Source organism: Pongo pygmaeus, chromosome 21, assembly GCF_028885625.2.
Source record: "Pongo pygmaeus isolate AG05252 chromosome 21, NHGRI_mPonPyg2-v2.0_pri, whole genome shotgun sequence".
NCBI classification, from domain to species: Eukaryota; Metazoa; Chordata; class Mammalia; order Primates; family Hominidae; genus Pongo; species Pongo pygmaeus.
Window position 1 is genome coordinate 38,389,456 of NC_072394.2, and position 13,417 is coordinate 38,402,872.

Genomic DNA, 13,417 nt, shown 5'->3' on the forward strand with positions numbered 1-13,417 from the left:
CTCCCAAAGTGCTGACATTACAGGCAGGAGCCACCGTGCCAGGCCACAAATAGGTTTTATATCCTCATTTTACAGAAGGGGAAACTGAGGCCCTGAAAGGACAGGGGCCTCATATGAAAGGTTTTGTATGACCTTGCAGTCCTTTTGAGCCCTGTGCAGGATGGAGGAGCAGGTTTAACAACCATTAACATGCCATTAGCCCTGATATAAAACTTACCCCTACCATAGGATGTTTCCTTTGGATAAGTAGAAGTGGACCCTCATGAAATCATTTCCATAGCCTGAAAACCTTGAAAGTCATTGCAATGGGCCTTTAATGTTTTTTAGTTGCTGACATGTAAAAATTGGGAGATTTCACATGCAAATCTGGATTTCTAGTTTTTCTTGAAAAAACGGAAGAGCTGGCCACACTGGACCCAAATTCCTGCCAGTCAACAATCACCTGACACTGAGTAGAGACGACTTCCTTTAGACAAGATACTCTGTCCCATTTGGTCTCAATCTCAACCATTCCCTATGGTTCTCTGAAATAGAATGTTGTTTGCATTTACTGTTGCTCTCAGGTTGTTGCTTTATTTAGAGTTGATATTTTTCTCTCTTTTCTTTTTAGAGGTGAGAAAGCAGGGTCCTAGTGTTTGTTATGCCTACTGGCTTCAAACCTTGGCTTCTGTCTGGTCCCTCAGTAGTTGGGTTTGCTGCCCAGAGTGACCAACAGTGCTATTCCCTGTGTGGTAACACAGTTTCCAGGCCTAAGGGAGCACACTAAACCCTTCTGTGGAGGCAAGAGGTGATAGAAATCTTCACTGGGGAAGAGACTTCAAGCTGAGACTCAAGAAGAAAATGGGTGGGGCTCAGAGATATTCCAGGTAGAAGGTACTGCCTGTACAAAGGCACGTAGTGAGTAGGAGCAAAACTGTGGAAACTGCAGGCTATATGGGAAAGTGGTTGGGGTCTGGAGAAGGGGTGAGAGATGAGGTTGGAACACTGGTGGAGGTTAAATCATAAATGTCCTAGAATTCCATGTTTAAAATTTAGTTCTTATCTTCTTGTGAAAGGGAATGAACTTTTGTGGCACCTGGAATCATGAGATGTTATGTTAGATCTCTGGTCTGTTTCTTCCATCCCTATTGAAATCGTGAATTATTAGAGATGGAAGGAGGGACCTGAGAGATCTGTTAGAATCATTGAATGTTAGACTGGAAGGGCCCTTAGAAATTGAATTTAAAAATCCAGCCCTTTATGGGCCGGTAAGCCTGCTTTAAAGTGATTCAGCAGTAAATAATAAATAATGTGGAGGGAATAAATGAAACAAGATTGGCTCAGTAGTTGGCTGGGCGCAGTGGCTCATGCCTGTAATCCCAGCACTTTGGGAGGCCTAGACAGGCGGATCACCTGGGCTCAGGAGTTCAAGACCAGCCTGGGCAACATGATGAAACCCTGTCTCTACTAAAAATACAAAAAATTAGCTGGGCTTGGTGGCTCATGCCTGTAATCTCAGCACTTTGGAAGACTTGAAAGATTGGCAATATGTACACTCTACTTTTGTATATGCTTGCAAATGTCCATGATAAAAGTTAAAACATTCAGATTCCCAGAGTCTGGAAAAAAACATACAATGCCTCTTCTTCGAAAAGGGATGCAGTTACCTACTTTCATGTAATTTACATATGTCCTTGAGCCCTCCCAGAAGTCCCAGATTAAGCTTAAAATATACATTTATATTTCATTCTTTTGAATTTTGCAGATTGAGAAACCAAGATGTCAGAAGATGAAGGATTGGTCTAAAATAAGAAAGCTAGTAAGTGATTCCATGAGGACAGAAATCTTTTGACTTTGAGTCCAAACTCTTATCTTATTAGGCCTCTTTATCCCTAGATTGGGAGTTCACTTGGGAAGGGATCATAACATATTCATCTCATATCACTTAGCTTCCAACAGAAGGCCTGACTCCTAGCTAGCCTCAGTGTTGATTAAAGGAAAGAGGACAAATGTGGATTGCAGACCATCCCTGAGAAGGCAGAGCTCTCATATGAGTCCCAGACTCTTTCAGAGACCTCAGTGCCTTTTGATGGCACTTGGTTGTTGAGGGTTGTGGAAAAGAAGCTTGGATACTTCTTTTCTTTTTTATCAGAGCCATCACACTGGAGAATACGTCTTTTAAAAAGCTTTTCATTGGCCAAGCATGGTGGCTCAACGCCTGTAATCCCAGCACTTTGGGAGGCCGAAGCAGGCGGATCACGAGTTCAGGAGTTTGAGACCAGCCTGGCCAATATAGTGAAATCCCATGTCTACTGAAAATACAAAAAATTAGCTGGGCGTGGTGGCAGGTACCTGTAATCCGAGCTACTTGGGAGGCTGAGGCAGGAGAATCACTTGAACCCGGGAGGCAGAGGTTGCAGTGAGCTGAGATCGTGCCATTGCACTCCAGCCTGGGCGACAGTGTGAGACTTCATCTCAAAAAAATGAATAAATAAGTTTTTTATTTGGAAATAATTATAGATTCATAGAAGGTTGCAAAAATAGTTCAGAGAGGTTTCTTGTAGCCTTCACTCAGTTTTCCCTAATGGTAACATCTTGCATAGCTATAGTACAATATCAAAACCAGGAAATTGACACTGGTACAATCCACAGACTTTATTCACATTTTCCCAGTTTTACATACATGCATTTGTGTGTGTGTGTGTGTGTGTGTGTGTGTAGGTCTATGCAATTTTATCATGTGTGGATTAATGCAACTACTACCACAATATCTAGAACTGTCTGATCACCACAAAGACCCCTCGTGCTATCTCTTTATAATTGCATCCATTCATCTTCCCTTCCCCTATCCCTAACCACAGGCAACCACTAATCTATTCTCCATGTCTATAACTGTGTTATTTAAAAAATGTTATATACTTGGAATCATATAGTGTGTAATCATTTGGGCTTGGCTCTTTCCACTTGGCACAATTCCCTGGAGATTCACCCAAGTGGTTGCTTGTATCAATAGTTTGTCCTTTTTATTGCTGAGTAGTAATCCATGGTATAGATGTACCATGGTATATTTAACCATCCATTGAAGAACATTTGGGTTGTTTCCACCTTTGAGCTGTTACAAATAGAACTGCTATGAGTTATTTTATGACATGGCCTTGGATAATCATTTATCTTTCTGAGCCTGGAAATAGTAACTACCACCGGGGATGGCTCTGAATAGTCAAGGAGGAGAAATATATGTAAGGGAACTGGTGCAGGGTTTGCACAGAGTATATACTTAGTCATTTTTTTAAAACAACGATGGTTATGAAGAGATAATACTTCCTTGAATGTGTGAGTTCTAGTATGTAGTATTTTTAAAAGTCACAGGCATTGATATTATTATTAGTGTATTAGTCTGTTCTCATGCTGCAATAAAGACGTACCCAAGACTGGGTAATTTATAAAGGAAAGACGTTTAATGAACTCACAGCTCCACGTGACTAGGGAGGCCTCACAATCGTGGTGGAAGACAAGGAGGAGCAAGTCACATCTTACATGAATGGCAGCAGGCAGGCAGAATGAGAAAGTGAAAGGGGTTTCCCCTCATAAAACCATCAGCTCTCATGAGACTTATTCACTACCATGAGGACAGTATGGGGGAACTGCCCCCATGATTGAATTATTTTCCACTGAGTCCTTCCCACAACACGTGGGAATTATGAGAGCTACAATTCAAGATGAGATTTGGGTGTGGATACAGCCAAACCATATCAATTAGTCATTCTTGAACATCTTTGTATGTGTGATACTTTATTTACAGATGAGAAATTAAGGTCTAGAGAGATTAATTAACTTGCCCAGGTTCAGCCAGTCCATGGCAAGATTGGGATTCAAACCCATGTTTAACATAGACAGTAAGAACCATGGAAGGACTTAAAGCAGGGGAAGGATGTGATCAGATTTGTGTTTTAGGAGACTCAGTCTGGATGCACTGTAAAGAATATTGCTTTATTGCTGAACACTTAGATTATTTCTGATTTTTCATTAAAATAATGTGATAATCATATAGTGCTTAAAGCTTTTTCTGATTTTGAATTATAAGCATCTATTACTATCAAATCTATTTGGTTTCTGAGTTTGAAAAGGAAGCATTCTGATAGCAAGAGCTTGGATGGTAAGGGATACCAGTACTTCCTTAAGCTGTAATCCCAAAAGAGGACTGACTGAAATATTTTGCTACATATTGCCACCTTTCTTTCTATAGACATGTGTTTGATTCATAGAACCTTAGGACAACCCCTTTACTTCACAGATGGGCAAACTAAAGTTCAGAAAGTAGAAGTACTAGCCAGGGTAGAATCCAGGGCCCAGCAATGAATGAGAGTTTTAGTTGCTCTACGTCCTCATCAGCACTTAGTATTTCATTTGACAGAGTCTGTCATCCAAGCTAAGTGTCATTAGTTATTCAGAAAATTCAGTGCAGTGTTGCAGTCCTAGCTCACTGCAGCGTCAAACTCCTGGGTTCAAACTATTCTGCCTCAGCTTCATGAGTAGCTGGGACTACAGGCGCGTACCACCATGCCCCACTAATTGTTTTTTTGTTTGTTTGTTTTGTAGATACGGGGTCTCGCTATGTTGCCCAGGCTGGCCTCAAACTGCTGGGCCCAAACAATCCTCCTGCCTTAGCCACCCAACGTGCTGGGATTACAGGCATGAGCCACCGTGCCTGGCCCTACCTCTCACTTTCTCTGTCTCTATACTGCCATACTCCTCTTCCCTTCTCTTCCCTTCTCTTTCCTTCTCTTCCCTTCCCTTTTCTTCCCTTCCCTTCCCTTCTCTTCCCTTCCTCTTCTCTTCTCTTCCTCTCCTCTCCCCTCCCCTTTTTCTTTCATCTTGCTCTGTCACCCCCCCCCCCCCGCTTTTTCTTTCCTCTCGCTCTGTTACCCAGCTGGAGTGTGGTGGTGTGATCTTGGCTCACTGCAACCTCTGCCTCCCAGGTTCAAGCTATTCTCTTGCCTCAGCCTCTCGAGTAGCTGGGATTACAGATGCCTGCCACCACACCGGTTAATTTTTTGTATTTTTAGCAGAGACAGATTTTCACCATGTTAGCCAGGCTGGTCTCAAACTCCTGACCTCAGGTGATCCACCTGCCTCAGCCTCCCAAAGTGCTGGGATGACAGGCGTGAGCCACCACGCCCGGCCTCTTGGCTGTTTTTAAATCATTCATTCCCAACTCCTTCATTTGCTTTTTGCAGTCCTATCTTCTGTTCTCAGCAAGGCTCGCTTTCTTTTGGATGTTTCTGGAATGACCTTCCCTTCTGAGATGGTTATTTTTAAAATCCCTTCTTTCCTGAGCTCTGCCAGTGTCGTCTCCTCTGGCTGTCTCAGTGTCTTTTCTTTGAACTATTACATCTTTGCTTTGATCTCTTGTTTTAAAATTCATTAAGCCCTTTGACTTCTTTGTTGTTCATGATTATCATCTGTTTCATGTTAGCTTTTTTATTTTTCTTTTTTTGGTGATTGTCTTTCATCTGCCATTTGTTTTTCCTGTTCCCTGCCTCCCTCTCCTGCTTTTTTCAGTAATATATTTGTATAAGTCTGGTGCTATTTCTTTTTTACTATAACTCCCCTTTAGATGAAGTGAGTTCTTCTGGACCAGCTGCTTGTGGGATTGTGTGTGGAGAAAGGACTAGAGTAGAATTCCAGACTGGCAGGAATTCTCTTGGCTTCATAGTGAAGCTCCTTCTGACAGGGTTTTGTGTGAGTATGTGAATTGGTTTAGCCCTTTCCTCTTCCGATCAGTTGGAGCTTGGCAGCTGTAGGGCTATAAAAATGGAACATCTGTGTGTTTCCCTGGTCACCCCACTCCCCTACTTCTCCTTGGTCCCAGTGGGACCAGAGAGGCTCCCAGAGCCAGCCTGTCCATCACCATCCCAATGTTCTACTGAAGGTGTTGTGAATTGTGCCCTCAAGGTGTAGCCCGCTTTTTTGGAGAACTTCGAGTTTTGCCAGCTCTCCCTGAGGCCTGCAGCCATAGTGTTCTCTGTTGGCATTAACCTTCTGGATCTTCTCAGCACCCCTCATTGCCGCACAGGCTGATGTGATAGCTTGCTACTCTCAGCACTGTCACCCGTCACCCTCTGGCCACTGGAGTGCTTAACCCAGAAAGGCTGGGAAGTTAATGCATCCAGGAGCAGCTCTCAAGTGGACAATTCTGAGGCATGCTCCCTGCAGTCTTTTTTCTTTTTTTTTTTGAAACAGAGTCTCGCTCTGTTGCCCAGGCTGGAGTGCAGTGGCACGATCTCGGCTCACTGCAAGCTCCACCTCCTGGGGTCACGCCATTCTCCTGCCTACAGGCGCCCACCACCACACCCGGCTAATTTTTTTGTATTTTTAGTAGAGATGGGGTTTCACCATGTTATCCAGGGTGGTCTTGATCTCCTGACCTTGTGATCCGCCTGTCTTGGACTCCCAAAGTGCTGGGATTACAGGCGTGAGCCACCACACCCGGCCCCCTGCAGTCTTACTAAGGTCCCCAGGACATTGGAGCCCCACTGACCCACAGGGGTGACATGTTCATTCACCTCTGTCAAAAAACAAAAATTTATAGAAGATCCTGTGATTACTCTCCTTAGCTATGTTAACATAGTGAATTATGTTTATATAATTAACCATCTTTGCACTCCCAGAATGATATGTTATTTTTACAGGTACTGCTGAATGCTATTTGCTTGTATTTTAAGATTTCAAAAACAATATTTATAAATGAGGTGAATCTGTAGCTTTCTCTTTTTGTGCAACCTCTATTAGGTTTTAGTGTCAGTGTTCTCACTTCATTACAATAATTTGGTAGTTTTCCTTCTTTTTAGGCGTGGAACGGTTGAAGAAACATTGAGGTTGTTTGGAGTTGCCTATGAAACCTTTAGGACCTGCTGCTTTTTTCTTTTTAGGTGGTGGTAGTGGTGAGAGACCTCTTTTACAGCTTCTCTACTTCTATGACAATTAATCTATTTAGGCTGGGCGTGGTGGTTCACACCTGTAATCCCAGCACTTTAAGAGGCTGAAGTGGGAGGACTGCTTGAGCCCAGGAGTTCAAGACCAGCCTGGGCAACATAGTGAGACCAGATCTCTACAAATTAAAAAATTAGTCAGTCATGGTGGTGCACACCTGTGGTCCCAACTACTTGGAGGCTGAGGTGAGAGGATCACCTGAGTCTGGGGAGGTAGAGGCTGCAGTGAGCTGTGATCATGCCACTGCACTCTGGCCTAGGGCATAGAGTGAGACCTTGTCTCCAAATTAAAAAAAAAAAAAAAAAAGAAAATCAGAAAATTAGTCTACTTAAATGGTTTCGGCCGGTCATGGTGGCGGATCACTTGAGGTCAGGAGTTCGAGACCAGCCTGGCCAACATGGTGAAACCCTGTCTTTACTAAAAATATGAAAATTAGCCAGGCACGATGGTGGGTGCCTGTAATCCCAGCTACTCAGGAGGCTGACGCAGGAGAATCGCTTGAACCCGGGAGGCAGAGGTTGCAGTGAGCCAGGGTCGTGCCACCGCACTCCAGCCTGGGCAAAAGAGAGACTCTGTCTCAAAAATAAATAAATAAATAAATAGTTTCTATTGGGGTCACTTTAGTAAATTATTTTTTCCTGAAAGATTATTCATAAAAATCTAGCATTTAAGTGTTAAAAGACTTATTCAAATTCCTAAAAATAACCTCTGTTGAAACATGTCAGTAGGCTAGCTATGGCCTGTGAACTGCCATTTTGCAACCACTAGTTAGAGAATTTTCGACCTGAAAGAGGCCCTATGGATCCATACTGGGGGTTGCAAACAGGTAACTTAATTGGCAGATGACTTAATTGTGTGAGGTGAAGACTTTGGTGAATTAAAGAGCCAATACCTCAACTAAAGACAAGCAAGTTAATTTTAAACAATATTTAAACCAAAACACTATGCAGGTCAAATAAAACAGTCTGCAAGTTCACTTGGCACATCATGTGCCATAGCTAGTTTATGACCTCTGCCAGCCCAGCCTCCTTCCTCATAACCACACCTCCTGAGCATCTCACATTTTAGCTACGTCTCATGCTCCCTGAACAGAGCCTGCCCTTTCTTCATATATCTTTTTTTCTTTTTTTTTTGAGATGGAGTTTTGCTTTTGTTGCCCAGGCTGGAGTGCAATGGTGTGATCTCGGCTCAACGCAACTTCTACCTCCTGGGTTCAAGCGATTCTCCTGCCTCAGCCTCCCGAATAGCTGGGATTACAGGCCCGCGCCACCACGCCCAGCTAATTTTGTATTTTTAGTAGAGATGGGGTTTCTCCATGTTGGTCAGGTTGGTCTCAAACTCCCAACCACAGAGTCTATCTCTGTCACCCAGGCTGGAATGCAGTGGCTCAGTCTTGGCTCACTGCAACCTCTGCCTCCTGGGTTCAAGTGATTCTCCTGCCTCAGCCTCCCGAGTAGCTGGGACTACAGGCGCCTGCCACCACACCCGGCTAATTTTTTTTTTTTATTTTTATTTTTAGTAGAGACGGGGTTTCACCATGTTAGCCAGGATGGTCTCGATCTCCTGACCTCGTGATCCACCCGCCTCAGCCTCCCAAAGTGCTGGGATTACAGGCGTGAGCCACTGCACCCGACCACCTCTTCATATATCTTTCTTTTTTTTTTTTTTTTAAGAGACGGAGTCTCACTCTGTCGCCAGGCTGGAGTGCAGTGCCATGATCTCGGCTCACTGCAACCTCTGCCTCCCAGGTTCAAGCAATTCTCCTGCCTCAGCCTCCCAAGTAGCTGGGACTACAGGTGCCCGCTACAAAGCCCAGCTAATTTTTGTATTTTTAGTAGAGACAGGGTTTCATCATGTTGGCCAGGATGGTCTCAGTCTCTTGACCTCGTGATCTGTCTGCCTTGGTCTCCCAAAGTGCTGGGATTACAGACATGAGCCACCACGCCCGGCCTCATATATCTTTCATAGCTTTATTATAGCAAGACTTTCTCTGAGGATTTTACTTCCCCACCATATTGTGAACTCCTGGTAAGCAGGGACCACATCTTATTCACCTTCATATGCTTTGTAAACATTTGTTGTATAGCTTTTATAATCAGCAAAACAATAAGAATCTTCTCTCTCTCTCTCTCTGTTTTTTTTTTTTTTTTTTTTTTGAGACGGAGTCTCATTCTGTCACCTAGGCTTGAGTGTAGTGGCGCAATCTCTGCTCACTGCAACCTCCGCCTCCCAGGCTCAGATGATGCTCCCTCCTCAGCCTCCCGAGTAGCTGGGATTACAGGTGCATGCCACCACGCTGGGCTAGTTTTTGTATTTTTAGTAGAGACTGGGTTTCACCATGTTGGACAGGCTGGCCTTGAACTCCTGACCTCAGGTGGTCCACCCACGTCAGCCTCCCAAAGTGTTGGGATTACAGGCGTGAGCCACCGTGCTTGGCCGAATCTTCTCATAAATTGTTTGTGGAATTGAACCGAACTCAATTTTATACATTATGAAAATGAGGCCCCAAGTAGTTAAGTGACTTACCTAAGATCACATAGGAATAGGACCAGGGCTCTTTTTGGCATTCTACCCTGTAATAGTTCCAGTTATAAAATCAGGAACTGTAATAGAAATGAAACTTTCTTAGTTTCTAGAACTGACTTAAATGTCTGCCTCTGAATCCCCAGCCTGCCTCCTTGCAGATAATTTAATTTAGGATGTCTTCAGGTAAATTGAGATCCAATCCAGTAATTTTGAGTGGATATAATTTCAGGCTTATTGATTCATCTTGGGCCCATTCAAATCTCTCCAAACTTCCTGCCTCTTCTTCCTCAAAGCTGATCTAATTCCTAGAGAAATTGTACAACCACAGCTGGCAAGAGGTGAGGTTGGCAGTAACCATTTTTGGGGTCTCATCAGGTCTTACTGGCATCATCTGATGCCCCTTGTGAGCCTGGATGCTTTCCTTGTCACTCTTGGATCCTCAGGCAGTTCAGAGGACTGATGGGACACCCCTCCTGCCTATAGCCATCTCCTACCATCTCTCTTGCTTTCTCCAGGCCCAGTTGTTTCTTTCAGAAGCCCCCTAAACTTTTGAAGGGGATCCTCTTATATTTCCTTCCTTAAGACTAGGTTTGCAGTGGGGGAGGCAAAAACTCCATACCTCATCTCTCTGTCTGTCTTTCTAAAACTTTCTCTTCTTTCTCTCCCTGAATTCTTTACATCTTTTCTCATGGTATGGGGGAAAAAAAAACAGTTTTGTCCCTTCTCACCTCTGTGTGTGATTACTGTCCCACCCCAAGAGTGGCCTTTGTCTCTCTTCTCAGCTGTCCAGCCATCTTTGCTGAACTCAGTGTCCTTCTGTCTACCTATCAGTTGGAGGAGAGTTAACAGATATACCCCACGAGATAGGAATGGCAGAGCAGGTGATGCTTGAAATCACAATTTTCTACTGAGGATCCTGGTGCAAGAGCAAATTGAGATACTCAATTGTCATCTTTAATGGAAAAAAGCACTTTAGATCCTATATTTTTCTATATCTTTAGAAGGACTCCAGAGATTTGAGTTCTAGTCACCAAGTTCCATTCAATATTCAACACTTGATTTGGGTGAGGTCTTCTGTTTTGCTGAGTTTTTTTTTGTTTTATTGTCCTGATTTAACCAGACTTATGGGACAGTACTATGCACCCACGTTCCAGGGCCTCCAAGTTCTAAGTCTCAGAGTGGTCCCTGGGCTAAGGTGCTGGATGAACCTACTCCCAGCCTAGAAGCCTCCCGCTGTAACCAAGTACACCCATTTTTCTGAGTTAGAGAATGAGTTATCTTTTTAAATCAGCTTTTTCTTCTTTCTCTTTTGTGTTTTTCTTCTGTTCCCCACTTCCTACTTAGCTGATTAGAAATGCAGTTATAACCTTTTGCTTTCCCTTTACCAGACACTCCTAGAGCAAGTGTATCTCTGTGCTTACTTAAAAGCTCCAGAGTAGAAACCTCTCCCACCAGATTGCCTTGAGAGACAATAGTCAATTTACAACCAAAAGTATGCCTGCCAGGAAACTCTGCCCCACCTGGAGAGTATTTCGAGACAAGGCCACTTTACAACCTAGTTCTGCCCAAGATGGTGGCAGCTCGACCAGGCGGTAGATTAGGCACCAAAGTGGGTAATGGAGACTCCCACCTGCTCATTCCCTCCTCTGCATGCCATTTATGCCAATTCCCCCTCCCGCTTTTTTTTTTTTTTTTCTTTTTTTGAGACAGAGTCTCTCTCTGTCATCCAGGCTGGAGTGCAGTGGCACAATCTTGGCTCACTGCAACCTCTGCCTCCCGGGTTCGAGTGATCCTCCCACATCAGCCTCCCGAGTAGCTGGGATTATAGGTGCCCACCAGCTCACCTGGCTAATTTTTTTGTATTTTTAGTAGAGATCGGGTTTCACCACATTGGCCAGGCTGGACCAGACCTTGCTTCTGTTAATTGGATGCTACAAATGGAGAGCAAGCGTACCTGAAATTTAGCTACACTGCTTTCTTAAAAAAAAAAAAAAAAAGGCCCTGGCTGGGAGTGGTGGTTTATGCCTGTAATCCCAGCACTTTGGGAGGCTGAGGTGGGTGGATCACTTGAGGTCAGGAGCTTGAGACCAGCCTGGGCAACATGCTGAAAGCCTCTCTTTACTAAAAATACAAAAATCAGCTGGGCATGGTGGCACACGCCTGTAATCCTAGCTACTTAGGAGGCTGAGGCAGGAGAATCACTTGAACCTGGGAGGCAGAGGTTGCAGTGAGCTGAGATCGGGCCACTGCACTCCATCCTGGGAACAAAGTGAGACAGTGTCTCAAAAAACAAAAAAGCCCTATCTTTGCAGGACAGGTGAGCCCCCAAGTTGAGACTTAGCTCAGGAGAGTTCTTGGCTTTGCCCAAAGAAGGAATTCAAGGGTGAGCCAGTGGTGTTAGACAGCAATCTTTTATTGAATAGTGCTTCTCCTTGTGGAGCAGGGCTAACTCATGGGCAGTGAATCCAGAGTCGATACCCAGTGTGTGGGATGTTGGCAACTGTATTTATACTCACCTCTAATCCCTTCTCAGCCTTTTGGCTGAGATCAAGTGTGGTATACTCATTCCTACCCACTTTCAATCACATGCAAATAAAGGGGCAGGTTAATGCAAATTGAGGGGTGGGTTTTTAGAGCTTTCTAGGAAAGAGGTAGCAACTTCCTGGTCATTGCCAAGACATTTGTAAACAGTCATGGCACTGGTGGGAGTGTCTTATGCTAATGAGGGATGGGGACAGCTAGGGGGTCCTAGATCCTGTTCTGGTCAGCAGGGTTGTGACCAGAAAACAAGTCCTGCCATTCTCCTATCTCACCAGGACTCTGGCAGCCATTTAGCTACTTTGAGCGCCAGTCTCCTATGTATGGAGTTAGGTAAAAGTTTGGGTGGTTGTGAGGACTGGCTGAGATAATGCCTGTGAGTATCCAATAAATGTTAGACTCCCACATTCCAATCCCTGTGCCCCCTGCCTCCAGAATCTTTCATTGTGACCTTAGGAGATTCTGAGAATGATTTTTCTCAGAGCAGGGCTTCCAGTAGCTGATGGTATGGTGGGAGGAGTGGAGTGGAGCTCTTGCCTTGTTACTGAGGAAATCTATTTGTTTCTAGTATTACTGGATTTTTGGGGAAAAATTTGTAGTCCTCCCCTTGAAAGGCAAAGGGGCTAGTTGTGCCATTTGCCCGCCCAGGAACCATGAGGAGATACATGGTAACTTATGCCTGGCAGCTCCTGAAGAAGGAACTGGTGAGGAGGGGCAAGGGCAGTGGGAGGGAAGAGCAGAAGATTGAACAGACAGGTGTTTTGAGGAAGGTAGATGCAGGTGTAGGAGGGGTCTTGGATGAATGGTGGCCATCCTGTACCTTTTGGAGTCACAGCATGGCACAAAGGAGGGACCCCTGCCCTGTAGTCTACCAGCCCCCCACACTGGGCAAGCCATAGGCCACACTTAGAGCCACTGAGTCCTGTTCTGTGCCCACTCTTCCTGCTATTATGAGATCCAGAGAGAACAAGGCAGGGTAGCAACATAGAGTCATAGGTTAAGCTTGTGAACTCTGGAGCCAGACTACCTAGGTTTAAATCCCTATCACCTATTAGTCATGCGACCCCAGCAAGTTGCTTGGTTTGCTGTGCCTTTATTTTCTCCTCTGTAAAGTGAGATGATAATACTAGTACCTACTGCATAAATTTACTGATTAAATGATTTACGTATTAGAATAGTGCTTTGGATAATGCCTGACAATAGTAAATTGTACTCAATAAGTATTAATTTTATTCATAAAGTACCTTTCCCCATATTTCCATAGATATCTAATTTTTAAGAAATAGAACATTACAGGTGTAGGGAAAGCTCTTTACCATCCCATGCCCCTTTATTTCTCTTTACTAGTAACCACTTTCCTGAAGTTGGTGTCACCCTTCCT

General features: G+C 44.2%; 1 protein-coding gene across 11 annotated transcripts in view; it reads left to right on the top strand.

Annotated features, from left to right (window-relative positions):
* Positions 1 to 13,417, top strand: part of CNBD2 (cyclic nucleotide binding domain containing 2) — a 75,353-nt gene that overhangs the window by 1,963 nt on the left and 59,973 nt on the right. For 7 of the 11 annotated variants that reach the window (XM_054467739.1, XM_054467740.2, XM_054467738.1 and 4 more), the window contains exon 2: positions 1,745 to 1,798. In XM_054467739.1, coding sequence (XP_054323714.1) covers positions 1,745 to 1,798 — 54 coding nt within the window. Of the gene's footprint in view, positions 1 to 1,744; positions 1,799 to 12,491; positions 12,741 to 13,417 lie in introns of those variants that run through there. The other 4 variants (XM_054467745.1, XM_054467750.1, XM_054467746.1 and 1 more) reach the window with 3 other exon arrangements.